The sequence below is a fragment of the Salmo salar genome, chromosome 01, assembly GCF_965601325.2.
Source record: "Salmo salar chromosome 01, fSalSal1, whole genome shotgun sequence".
NCBI lineage: Eukaryota > Metazoa > Chordata > Actinopteri > Salmoniformes > Salmonidae > Salmo > Salmo salar.
This window is the reverse complement of record NC_138291.1, coordinates 39957475-39971168: the sequence shown is the minus strand read 5'-3', so window position 1 is coordinate 39971168 and position 13694 is coordinate 39957475. Positions and strand designations below refer to the sequence as shown.

At 46.9% G+C, this 13694-nt stretch overlaps 1 protein-coding gene across 4 annotated transcripts in view; it reads left to right on the top strand.

The window, feature by feature from the left end:
* The window catches only part of mapkbp1 (mitogen-activated protein kinase binding protein 1), a 73115-nt gene that overhangs the window by 54638 nt on the left and 4783 nt on the right, over positions 1–13694 (top strand). For 2 of the 4 annotated variants that reach the window (XM_082974348.1, XM_082974352.1), the window contains 14 exons: positions 23–144; positions 1948–2023; positions 2143–2254; positions 3418–3604; positions 4024–4187; positions 4873–4928; positions 5168–5428; positions 5647–5771; positions 7015–7184; positions 7557–7745; positions 8092–8167; positions 10886–11634; positions 11898–13121; positions 13442–13527. In XM_082974348.1, the coding sequence (XP_082830474.1) occupies positions 23–144; positions 1948–2023; positions 2143–2254; positions 3418–3604; positions 4024–4187; positions 4873–4928; positions 5168–5428; positions 5647–5771; positions 7015–7184; positions 7557–7745; positions 8092–8167; positions 10886–11634; positions 11898–13121; positions 13442–13527 (3597 nt within the window). The remainder of the gene's footprint in view (positions 1–22; positions 145–1947; positions 2024–2142; positions 2255–3417; positions 3605–4023; positions 4188–4872; positions 4929–5167; positions 5429–5646; positions 5772–7014; positions 7185–7556; positions 7746–8091; positions 8168–10885; positions 11635–11897; positions 13122–13441; positions 13528–13694) is intronic. The other 2 variants (XM_082974350.1, XM_082974353.1) reach the window with 2 other exon arrangements.

Genomic DNA, 13694 nt, shown 5'->3' with positions numbered 1-13694 from the left:
TAACATCTTGTTTTGTTCACAGTCAGATGAAGGAACAGTGTTTACCCGCACCCACCACATCGTACGCAAGACGACGCTGTATGACATGGATATCGACCCCACCAGGAAGTACGCCGCTATTGGTTGTCAAGACCGGAGCGTTAGGTGGGGGCCTAGTCTACCTGTCCTTGCTTGTCTGTCTCTGTTGCTCTCGATGACTTTGTATTGTTAGGTTCTAATTATCTGAGTAAATCACTCAACGGACATTATGAAAGCTAAAACAAGTTTATTTCTTCCCATAGACTCAATACAGCATTCAGACAAAACAGGTTTCCACTAACACAAGTATATATACTCCAATTTAGGCACTCCTCCTTCTCGCCGATCCTTACATATTTTATGCTTAGACAGGAAGACGAAGTAATAGGGTAATAAACCATAATTTCTCCCTTAAGGGGATCTGACCTGACCTCAACCCCTCATTTGCCAAATCCACAGATCTCCACCCGTATCCCCTATAGCAATCCTGTGACATCCTCCTGTCCACCCAACACATTCCAAAGCCATCAGGCTCCTACAGATAACCATTAACTTCTGATGTAAAAACCAGTCTCTTTCACCCCTCAGATACTATACTGCTGAGTATAACAATGTTCCAAGTTTAACCCAGAATCTATCAGCATGGATTTGTGTTTCTGTGTACGTGTGTTTGTACGTCAGTGTTGGGTGTGTGTGTGTGTCCACGTGTATGCATGTGTGCGTGTATATATTAGTGTGTGTGCAGGTGTGTTTCTTTGTGAGTACGTGTGACCTCTCTCCCTCAGTAATCTATCAGACTGTGCAGTCATCCCTCCCTAGCAGGTGGATTATCCCTTAACTCAGGTGTTGTCGACACAGGGCGGATGAGATTATGGGCCTTGCCCCTGGCTTGTTCTGTCTTTAGCTATCTGCAGCTACAGACATGCTGCTGTCCATGTGCCTGACCTGAGTTTATCCTACTCATGCCTCGGTCTGCCTGCCTGCACAAGTGTTTCCATCTTTCACTCACATACTCCACCTTGTGTCAACAACAGTAACAACACGCTATGAAAGTCAAAGTTAATATGGAAAATTATGTTAACAACCACCTTCAAGTTATAGTGTACTGCTTTATTTATCAGCTGGTGTAAATAGGAGGAATGTGGGAGAAGAAGAAAAGTCCAAAAAGGGCTTTCCCTCAGCTGGAGATACTTTAAGTCAACTGTAAACACACCTCATGCTACTATGAAAACTAGGACATCTCACTGCACTTTAATGATAAATGTAGGTTGTAGAGTTAAAGGGCTTTTGTTTAACAGACTCTGGTTTGTTCCTTATGTAACTAAGCATTGGTGCTTAAGAGAACCAATGGTTGACTGGCTGCCCTCAGCCCACACTCTGCCAACTGGGCCTTGTGGGTGGTTGTCTGCCAGCTGGTGGCTGCTGGTCTTTCCTTCCTGCACTTCGTGGAAATACACCAGTTAGGCTGTTAGTGACCCCATGTGGTCAGCTGGGGAGAGACATGCTTACCAGCTGAGCTGCTGTGCTGTTAGCACACTATGTGGCACAGAGTTCACTGACTCATGAACACAACACAGTCACATGTTTCCTTGAACTCCCTAGATCAGATGACTCAGTCCCTTGATCTGAAAGTCGTGGGGTCATAACCTTAACTGCTGAGGCAGGATGTAAAGTGTCTGACTTTGGGTTATCGACTTATCGTCCTCCATTGTCCTTGTGTAGAGACGCGCTGACAGTGGATAAAACAGAGGATTGATTAACCCACTGGTGCTTCAACAGCAGAAATGTCTTTGTGATTTACTCCTGGAGTATTGAGCTGTTGGTGTGTTTCATGTTGAGATCGAAACAGGCACACCTGCACTTCTGTATGTGGAGGTGTCAAGTCTCTAGACCTGTCCTTTTGTATAACTTTTAGTTCCCCTCCCACAGAATCTTCAACATCAGTAACGGCAAACAGAAGAAACTGTACAAGGGCTCCCAAGGAGAGGATGGCACTGTTATCAAGGTCTGCATGTTTTCATGTAATGTAGTGTCACTGCGAAGACTCATTTGACAGCACAGATTGCTGGTTTATAATAATGTGCACTATAAGTGGTGTTTATATCCTTCTTCTCCTCTCCTCAGGTTCAGACCGACCCCTCAGGGCTGTATGTGGCCACCAGCTGCTCAGACAAGAACATCAGCATCTTTGACTTCTACTCTGGAGAGTGTGTGGCCACCATGTTCGGACACTCTGGTAAAAATAGCCCATTTAGTTAGAAAAAAAGACAGCAAAATGGCTGAATGACAACCTGTAGTGTGTTCAGAAGGAGAAACCAGCTGGAACTCCTCTTTCTCTCTCCCTCGCAAATTTGTTTACATCCCTGTTGGTGAGCATTTCTCCTTTACCAAGATAATCCATCCATCTGACAGGTGTGGCATATCAAGAAGCTGATTAAACAGCATGATCATTACGGAGGTGCACTTTGTGCTGGGGACAATAAAATGCCACTCTAAAATGTGCAGTTTTGTCACACAACCCAATGCCACAGATGTCTAATGTTTTGAGGGAGCGTGCAATTGGCATGCTGACTACAGGAATGTTCACCAGAGCTGTTGCCAGAGGATTGAATGTTAATTTCTCTACCATAAACCGCCTGAAGTTATTTTAGAAAATTTGGCAGTATGTCCAACCGGCCTCACAACCGCAGACCACGATTAACCACGCCAGCTCAGGATCTCTCATCCGGCTTCTTCACCTGCGGGATCATCTGAGACCAGCTACCTGGACAGCAGATACACTGAGGAGTATTTCTGTCTGTAATAAAACCCTTTTGTGGGGAAAAACTCATTCTGATTGACTGGGCCTGGCTCCCCAGTGGGTGGGCCTGGCTCCCAGTCATGTGAAATCCATAGATTAGGGCCTAATTCATTTATTTTAATTGATTGATTTCCTTATATCAGTAAAGTTGTTGAATGTTGCGTTTATATTTTTATTCAGTATAGTTCTGATCGAGGATCAGTTTTGCCTTTTAGATTATAAAAGACCAGTGAGACCTTATCCTAGATCAGCAAACCTAATCTCAGACACTTAATTCATACTGTGAATTCCACAGATCAATTCTCTGTCAAAATGTCCTAATTGTCTTCCCCATGCCTTATATAAACTTGTCCATTCCCTTTGTGATTATTCTGAAGAAGGCCTTTGAAGGCCGAAACGTCAGTCTTTTAAACTTGTCTAATAAAACGACACATTTTAATGGTGAGCGAGCGTTGAGGCTTTTCCTGTCCAACGATGTCTACACATTTTTAGGTTGCACCTCTACTCACGTTGGTTGAGCACCTTCTTCTTCTTTCCATAACTGAAAGTGCCAGATGATTTAATCCTTTTCATTTGTTTGTCTTTTCTCTTTTTCACAGAGGTCGTGACCGGAATGAAGTTCACCAATGACTGCAAGCACATGATAACTGTGTCTGGTGACAGCTGTATCTTTGTGTGGCGTCTGGCCCCGGAGCTCAGCATCAGTATGAGACAGCGTCTGTCAGACCTCAAACAGAATGGCAAGCCAGTTCAGAAGACACCACCTCACAAACCTTGCAATCTCAGGTAGCTACCGTATTGGAACACATCATTGTAGAACAAGTACCTTGATTTACATTTCTTATTCCTGTTTTGTTGTCGCTGTCCTTATTCCTGTTAGCTCCAAGTGAAGCAAAAGGCCTCCTTGGAGTACCTAGTTAATTGGATAACATGTTTTGTGCTAGCTAATACCCTTAGAAAGCAAACATGGTGTTTGCATAACGTGATCACTGGATGAGAGACGCATTCTGAAGACAATTGGAGTGAAAAACAACTGTTAATCCTGTGTTCTGTATTATTTGTAAGACAGGCTTGTTGCTATGAACGTTGCTAGTGAATGACCAGTGTCCCTTTCGTAGCGTGTTGCATTATCAGAGACATACAGCCCCATTTGACTATTGCCTCCTAGTAGTATGATTGCTCTGTTCCCTGTCTGTTCTGTGCAGCACCAGGAGAGAGGTGCACAAAACCCCTCCCATAGTCACCATGTCCTCTGACAGCGACAAAGAGGTGGAGGAGGAGGAGGAGGGGATGGAGGAGGAGGAGGAGGATGAGGAAGATATGATCTCTCCTTACATGGTGTCAGGCTGCAGTGCAGAGGAAGAGACAGGTTGGTATCTCAGAAATAGATTTGTACACAAACAACACATTTGTACACAAACAATACACTGAGTATACAAAACATTATTGAATTTGTTTTAATTTAACCTTTATTTATCTTGGCAAGTCAATTAAGAACAAGTTCTGACAAACTGGCCAGGTGAATCCAGGTGAAAACTATGATCCTTTATTGATGTCACTTGTTAAATCCACTTCAATCAATGTAGATGAAGGGGAGGAGACAGGTTAATGAAGGATTTTTTAAGCCTTGACACAATTGAGACATGGATTGTGCATGTGTGCCATTCAGAGGGTGAATGGGACAAAAGATTTAAGTGCCTTTGAACGGGGTATGGTAGTAGGTGCCAGGCGCACCGGTTTGTGTCAAGATATGCAACGCTGCTGGGTTTTTCACGCTCAACAGTTGCCCGTGTGTATCAAGAATGGTCCACCACCCAAAGGACATCCAGCCAACTTAACACAACTGTGGGAAGCATTGGAGTCAACATGGGCCAGCGTCTATGCCCCGACGAATTGAGGCTGTTCTGAGAGCAAAAGGTGGTGTGGTGCAACTCAATATAGACTGAGTGGTATACAGAGTGTATATCTACAGTATTAAGAATGTGTTTTTTTGTGGCAATGTTGATGGCAGCACACATCCTGAAATATTGGTTGGTTTTGTGTTTGCTTTCCAGACACCTCAGACGAAAAGCACAACTCTCTTAACTCTCACGGCAGAGAACTGAAAAGGGTTAGTATTTCTTTGAACTGTCAAGGAATATTTTCCCAGTAACACAGTCAGTGAATATTCCCCTTATAAACTGTTAACTGAATGTCTGTCTGTCTGTCTGTCTGTCTGTCTGTCTGTCTGTCTGTCTGTCTGTCTGTCTGTCTGTCTGTCTGTCTGTCTGTCTGTCTGTCTGTCTGTCTGTCTGTCTGTCTGTCTGTCTGTCTGTCTGTGTCTGTCTGTCTGTCTGTCTGTCTGTCTAGGAGAGCTCTTTTGGCAGGCGTTCCTCCCAGGGCAATCATCACTGTGAGGAAAGGGGTCCCCGTCCGCGGCGCCGCTGGTCCAGAGGCATGGTCAGCATGGAGCTGATGGTCAAGTCCATGTTGGACCTCAGACAGCTGGATTCCTTCGCCATGCCCCCCTCCTCCCCCAACAAGACCAAGACCCAGCCTGATGCTTTCAGAGACCCATTCAGGGAGGATGAGCTGGGTAGCACCATCAGCCTGCAGCCCCTTACTGCATGGGTGAGTGGATCCCAGAGAGAGGGAAATATCCAACCACTCGTGGAAGGACAGTGGAAGTAAAGTGGAATTCAAAAAGGCTTCTTTGTCTTCGTCCCAAATAGTACCCTAATCCCTGCACTACTTTTGACCAGGGCCCATAGGAACACTTAAAGGTAGAATAAAGTATACTTTTTTGTTCAAACCATCAGAACTAAAATGTCTCTGTTTGCTCCTTGCAGGGGGATGAGTCTGAGCAGAGGTCCCAGCAGCGACCCCACTACATCATGTTCTCTCCACAGACCCCAGAGACAGGCTCAGTGCTCTACCCCGAGGGCTGTGAGGACAGGGTCAGCTTAGCTGGCAGGTAAACTCTCTCCATTAGTGCATCTCATTTTCTCCTCACTGTATATGGCCAAAAAATGACTGCATAGTTGGGGCCTTTAGTTTTCACTGACCAAGTGCCTCTGACCTTAAACTCCTGGGGTTGTATTCAGAAAGCATCCCAAATTACACTGAACAAAAATATGAACACAATATGTAAAGTGTTGGTCCCATGTTTCATGAGCTGAAATAAAAGATCACAGAAATGTTTAATGTGCACAAAATTTGTTTTACATCCCTGTTAGTGAGCATTTCTCCTTTGCCAAGATGTTCCAACCATCTGACAGGTGTGGCATATCAAGAAGCTGATTAAACAGCATGACCATTACACAGGTGCACCTTGTGCAGGGGACAATTAAAGACCACTCTAAAATGTGCAGTTTTGTCACACAATGCCACAGATGTCTCAAGTTTTGAGGGAGCGTGCAACTGGCATGCTGACTGCAGGAATGTCCACCAGAGCTGTTGCCAGAGAATTGAATGTTAATTTCTCTACAATAAGCCGCCTCCAAAGTCATTTTAGAGAATTTGGCAGTACGTCCAACCGGCCTCATAACCCCAGACCACGATTAACCACGTCAGCCCAGGACCTCCACTTCCGGGATCAGCTACCCGGACAGCTACCCGGAGGAGTATTTCTGTCTGTATTAAAACACTTTTGTGGGGGAAAACGTATTAGGATTGGCTGGGCCTGGCTCCCCAGTGGGTGGGCCTGGCTCCCCAGTGGGTGGGCCTGGCTCCCCAGTGGGTGGGCCTGGCTCCCCAGTGGGTGGGCCTGGCTCCCCAGTGGCTGGGCCTGGCTCCCCAGTGGCTGGGCCTGGCTCCCCAGTGGCTGGGCCTGGCTCCCCAGTGGGTGGGCCTGGCTCCCCAGTGGGTGGGCCTGGCTCCCCAGTGGGTGGGCCTGGCTCCCCAGTGGGTGGGCCTGGCTCCCAATCATGTGAAATCCATAGATTAGGGCCTAATTCATTTATTTCAAATGACTGATTTCCTTATGTGAACTGTAACTCAGTAAAATTGTTGAATGTTGCGTTTATATTTTTGCTCAGTATAGTTCTGATCTAGGGTCAGTATTGCCTTTTAGATTATAAGAGACCTTATCCTAGATTAGCAAACCTAATCTGAGATACTTTATGAATACCAGCCTCCTACATATCAGATACAGTAGTCCATGTATACAGTATACCTAGTCCCAACCCATATATCCACTATCTGTGTTTCCTCTATAGTGAGTACCTAGTGAAAGAGCTACTGCCCGGGCCTGAGACCAGCAGGAGTGTGAAGGGGTACCAGAACCACAACCAGTGGAGCCAGGGCCACCATGACAAACACAGCCCAGACAGCGCCTGCTCTGTGGACTACTCCAGCCCAGACAGCCAGCAGCAGCCTCCTGGAGAGGGTGAGACTCATGCACACAGAGGCATAGGATCTTAATTTGACCTAAAATATTACAACAGCAACAGTTTTTGATGTTTAGTCCATAATGTTGCTTGATCGGTGGTTAGGCTATTAGCTGGCCAAAAGTAGACTTTATGAAAAGTGCAATACTGTAATATAACCGTGTTAGTGTGGGTTTTCAGTGAATTTATGTAAATCACAAAGCTCATCTGCATTTCCTGGATAAGTACAACAAACTATTTTTATTCACCAATCACGATTCAAAACAGATGTTTTTTTTTAACAACTCTGGATATCTGTGTGTTTTCTGTGTCGTATGACTACAGTTCTAACAGGAAAATAAACTTCTTCAAATCTATTTTCTCTGTGTCAGACTCTGAGCCCACAAAACCTCTCAGTGTGGATGGGAACTCCTCTGAATTGGACATGGAGGAACTGGAGGAGGAAGAGGGGGGTGTAGGGAGGGGAGAGGCCAAGGGGACAACAGTAGTACCTAAGACCCCTGACCAGGAGGCCTTCCTCAAACAGCACTTTGGCAACCTGGCTGAGCTTAAAAATCCAGGTAAGAACAGCATCTATGTCTCTCCTTGACTGGTATAAGAAATGTGGTGGAAACTCCCACTAGCCCATGCCTCCACCAATTCAGTGCTTTTAGATTTGTGGGAGGTAGTGAACGAGTGCACACTTCAGGAGAAAATAGATATTATTGGGATGCACCCAGAGAGATTCAGGAAAGCTTCCCTTTCAACTGGCACATGGAATATTCAATTCAAACTTTATTGTCCACACAAATTAATTGTGCAGCCAGAAGTACATTAGACACAATAGTATACACATAGAGACACACACAAGTTTATAGTACAAATATTTCACATGTATTCATTGCATTTCTCCTCTTTGATTGTCAGTGAGCCCGACCAGAGTTGTCACCCCTGACAGTGTCAGCATCTCCTCCAAGTTCCTGTCCCAATGTTCTACTGGAAGGTATGCCATACCTACACTACATGGCCAAAAGTATGTGGACACCTGTTCATCGAACTTCTCATTCTGAAATCATGGGCATTAATATGGAGGTGGTCCCCCCTTTCCTGGTATAACAGCCTCCGCGATTCTGGGAAGGCTTTCCACTAGATGTTGGAAAGTTGCTGTGGGGATGTGCTTCCATTAAGCCACGAGCATTAATGAGGTTGGGCACTGATTTTGGATGATTAAGCCTGGATCACAGTCAGCGTTGCAATTCATCCCAAAGGTGTTCGATGGGGTTGAGGTCAGGGCTCTGTGCACGCCAGTCAAGTTCTTCCACACCGATCAACAAACCATTTCTGTATGGACCTCGCTTTGTGCACGGGGGTATTGTCATGCTGAAACAGGAAAGGGCCTTACCCAAACTGTTGCACAGAATCGTATAGAATGTCATTGTATGCTGTAGTGTTAAGATTTCCCTTCACTGGAACTAAGGAGCCTAGCCCGAACCATGAAAAACAGCCCCAGACTGTTATTCCTCCTCCACCAAACTTTACAGTTGGCACTATGCATTGGGGCAGGTAGCGTTCTCCTGGCATCTGCCAAACCCAGATTCGTCCGTCGCACTGCCAGATGGTGAAGCGTAATTCCTCACTCCAGAGAATATGTTTCCACTGCTCCAGAGTCCAATGGCGGCGAGCGTTACACCACTCCAGCCGACGCTTGGTGTTGTGCATGGTGATCTTAGGCTTGGTGCGGCTGCTCGGCCATGGAAACCCATTTCATGAACCTCCCGACAAACAGTTCTTGTGCTTCCAGAGGCAGTTTGGAACTGGGTAGTGAGTATTGCAACTGAGGACAGATGATTTGTACGTGCTGTACGCGCTCGGCGGTCCCGTTCTGTGAGCTTGTGTGGCCTATCACTTCGCGGCTGAGCCGTTGTTGCTCCTAGACATTTCCACTTCACAATAACAGCACTTACAGTTGACCAGGGCAGCTCTAGCAGGACAGAAATTTGACGAACTGACTTGTTGGAAAGGTGGCATCCTACGACGGTGCCACGTTGAAAGTCACTGAGCTCTTCAGTATGGGCCATTCTACTGCCAATGTTTGTAAATGGAGATTGCATGGCTCTGTGCTCATTTTTACTTTGGGCCATTTAGTGTATCAGTTAGTTGACCAAAGAACATTCTGTTAAAACCTGTTTGGGATAGGGGGCAGTATTTTCACGGACGGATAAAAAACGTACCCGATTTAATCTGGTTACTACTCCTGCCCAGAAACTAGAATATGCATATAATTAGTAGATTTGGATAGAAAACACTCTAACGTTTCTAAAACTGTTTGAATGGTGTCTGTGAGTGTAACAGAACTCATATGGCAGGCCAAAACCTGAGAAGATTCCATACAGGAAGTGCCCTGTCTGACAATTTGTTGTCCTTCTGTTGCATCTCTATCGAAAATACAGCATCTGTGCTGTAACGTGACATTTTCTAAGGCTTCCATTGGCTCTCAGAAGGCACCAGAAAGTGGAATGGGGTGTCTGCTGTCTCTGGGCGAAGAACAGCAGGAGAATTTGTAAGTGGTCAGCCTGGGGACAGTGACACTGGAGATGCGTGTTCACGAGACTACTCCATTTTTTTCTTTCAGCCTTTGAATGAATACAGCGTTGCCCGGTTGGAATATTATCGCTATTTTATGAGAAAAATTGCATAAAAATGTATTTTAAACAGCGTTTTGACATGCTTCGAAGTACGGTAATGGAATATTTTGAAATGTTTTGACATGAAATGCGCTCGCGCGTCACCCTTCGGATAGTGACCTGAACACACGAACAAAACGGAGCTATTTGAATATAACTATGGATTATTTGGAACCAAAACAACATTTGTTGTTGAAGTAGAAGTCCTGGGAGTGCATTCTGACGAAGAACAGCAAAGGTAATCCAATTTTTCTAATAGTAATTCTGAGTTTAGTGAGCCCCAAACTTGGTGGGTGTCAAAATAGCTAGCCGTGATGGCCGAGCTATGTACTCAGAATATTGCAAAATGTGCTTTCGCCGAAAAGCTATTTTCAAATCTGACACCGCGATTGCATAAAGGAGTTCTGTATCTATGATTCTTAAAATAATTTGTTTTTTGTGAACGTTTATCATGAGTAATTTAGTAAATTCACCGGAAGTTTTCGGTGGGTATGCTAGTTCTGAACATCACATGCTAATGTAAAAAGCTGGTTTTAAATATAAATATGATCTTGATTGAACAAAACATGCATGTATTGTATAACATAATGTCCTAGGAGTGTCATCTGATGAAGATCATCAAAGGTTAGTGCTGCATTTAGCTGTGGTTTTGGTTTTTGTGACATATATGCTTGCTTTGAAAATGGCTGTGTGATTATTTTTGGCTGGGTACTCTCCTGACATAATCTAATGTTTTGCTTTCGCTGTAAAGCCTTTTTGAAATCGGACAATGTGGTTAGATTAACGAGAGTCTTGTCTTTAAAATGGTGTAAAATAGTCATATGTTTGAGAAATTGAAGTTTTTGCATTTTTGAGGTATTTGTATTTCGCGCCACGCTCTACCATTGGATATTGGTGAGGCGTTCCGCTAGCGGAACGTCTCTCCTCAACAGGTTTTAACCCACACTCATCTATCACAAAAGTGAGCTATCCTTTTAAATGACTGAGTATGTTGACAAACAGTCATATCTGAATGGCTCACTATTTTTCCTTTCTAGCAGGACTGCCTTTCCATTCCCCTCGAAGAGCAGTGTGGAGGGGAAGGTAGCCAGCGGTGTGGTGAGGCCCCTGGTCTCTGAGGTGAGGCCCCTCATGGAGCACAATCAGGGCCAGAGCCAAGGCCACAGCCAGGACCAGAGCCACAGCCAGGACCAGAGCCACGGCCAGGACCAGAGCCAAGGCCAGGGCCTGAGCCAAGGCCAGAGCCAGGGCCAAGGCCAGAGCCAAGGCCACGGCCAGAGTCAAGGCCACGTCCAGAGCCACGGCCAGAGCCAAGGCCACGGCCAGAGCCAAGGCCACAGCCAGGACCAGAGCCACAGACAGGACCAGAGCCACAGACAGGACCACAGCCAGGACCAGAGCCAAGGTCACAACCAGGACCAGGGCCAGAGCCACAACCAGGGCCAACTCCACAGCCACGGCCAGGGCCAGAGCCACAACCAGGGCCAACTCCACAGCCAGGGCCACAGCCAGGGCCACAGCCAGAGCCACAGCCAGGGCCAGAGCCACAACCAGAGGAAGGGCTCAGAAGAATCTCAGAAGGGCACTACCGGGAGACTAGAAGTAGTGGACACTACCACTACAGAGAAGGGTCTGAATCTCCGGGCCTCTCCTCTGAGGAAGAAGCTTTTTAACCCTGCAGTGGACTCCCGTAGGATTGTCAGCCCTGTGGCCAAGGCTGCAGCATCACACCTCACCTCTTCAGGCATGAGGAAGTCCCAGTCAGTCCAGAACCTGCACACTGAGGGTGAGACACTACGGATGTGATTGTGATCATTTCTAGCTAGTGTATTGATGTTATGATCATGTATTACAGGAACATTTTATGATGATGTTTTGCAGGAAAATGTTATGATTTAAAAAGGTCCTCATTTTATATTCTACACATGGTGTAAAAGGTCAAGCTCTTCCTTGAATGTCTAATAAGAGACAGAAATGTTGTTAACACTGCTCTGGCCTGCATAGACTAATCATTTACCTTCCTGTCTGCCCCTCTCTTGTTACCCGTAGAAATGCCTGTGAGCCTGTCTCGGCCCTCTAAGGAGGTAGCCCCTCAGCCCCATCACTCCCAGTCTCATCAATCCCAGGCCAACGAGCGTCCAGTGACCCTCCCCACAACCCCCCGTCGCACCCTGCCCAGTGTGCCCCCCCTCTGTAGCCCCACCTCCCCACAAACCCGGGACATCACCAGTACCAGTCACGGCACTGCCCCCACGCCCAGGAGCGTCAAATCCCGCTGCTCCTACATGAGCCCCACCACCAGCTCCATGGCCAAGATGTCCCGCTCCATGTCCATGGGAGACAGCCTAAACGTGGCCGAGGAAGAGTCTGGGTCTACAGAGTCACGCAGGGGGTCCAGCTTTGACACGTCCAACGCTCCCACCAAGAGTCGGAGCTGCTCCTCCCAGAGCTCCCAGAGTCTTAGTACTAAACCGTCTACCCCCGTGGCCGTGGTCTCTTCCACCTTATCCTCCTCCTCCCCTCTGGCGTTGGGTTTAGCCATGCCCCATGCTGCAGTTATCCCCACCCTCATCACTAGCTCTCCAAGCAACTCCAACCCCAGCCCAACCACCAAGAGTCTGCAGGCTAAGCTGATGTGCAGCACCCGGCCCCAGCTCAACCTGGACATCTCCAAGCCCCTCCCAGACAAGCCCTCCCTGGCGGTCTTCACTCCCAACAGTACCTCCAAGACCGCGGCCTCCTCCAAGACTGTCAAAGAGGACAACGACCTCTCTTCCAGATCTCCAGTCAGCTTGTTACCTCACCAGGGCCAGACTCATCCAGTACTCACCAACAAAGTCCAGCTAGTCACTGCACTGTACCTCTCCCCAGCCGCTCCTGTGGAGACTAGCCCAGCTCCGAGTCCTGAGGCGGAGCAGCGTTTTCTCACCACGGAGCTGCGTCCTGAGGCCCCCGTGGTAGACAACAGACTAGAACAGTCAAAGATGGAGGAGAGCCAGGGCCTGACCCAGGAGAAGAGTCCCGCGATGGAGGTGTCTCTACAGGGCAGTCCCGTATACCTGCTGTCATCTGGAGGTTCCGGCCAGGACCGCACAGGTTTGCTCCAGCGATCTCCCTCCTTCATCCTGTCATCTCTGTGTCTGGGCCTGCCCCTGGCCAACACCAAGCACTTCTTTACTACTGGTGCCGTGTGGCCTACCGTCTCAGTCTCCACCCCCATATACTCTGCACCTTCACCCTGTCCTCCGTCACTTAACCATTTTCTCCTGACGGGTGAGGCATGCTCTCGTTCTCTTTCATGTCCCTCTTTCTTTTTCTCTCCATCTCTGTCACTTCCCCATTTCCATGAAGAGCGTTCCCTCTGTGGTCCTCCTGTCTGTCCTTTCCTTCCTTGTGTAGTAGCTAGAACATAGCCTTGGGTTGACATACAAGCTATGGATTGTCCAATGAAATGACCTAGCTATTGTCCGTCTTGCTGTTCTGTTTTTGACTTGACTAGTTTCTTGTGGTCTAGACTGACACGTATGATGAGACTTGCAGTAGGATGGTTTAAGCGGCGTCAGCCTGACCATGTATAACTGGCTTTTTATTAGATGGTTCTCTCAGTATGGAGTCGTGCAGGGTGGTGGCCAGCGAGCTACAGAACACCTTTAGGAAGGCCTCCCAGCTCTTCAGAATGGTGAGTCACTCACTCCCCCAATAAGTATCCCATTCACTACAAATATTTGTTTACATTGGCTAGTATTTTATTGGCCACCATCTGTCTGTTTTATGTTAAGTTTACATTCATTTTTAAAAACATTTCCATACACTTATTTTTTTGTGGTAATGTTGGTCATGTCTGTG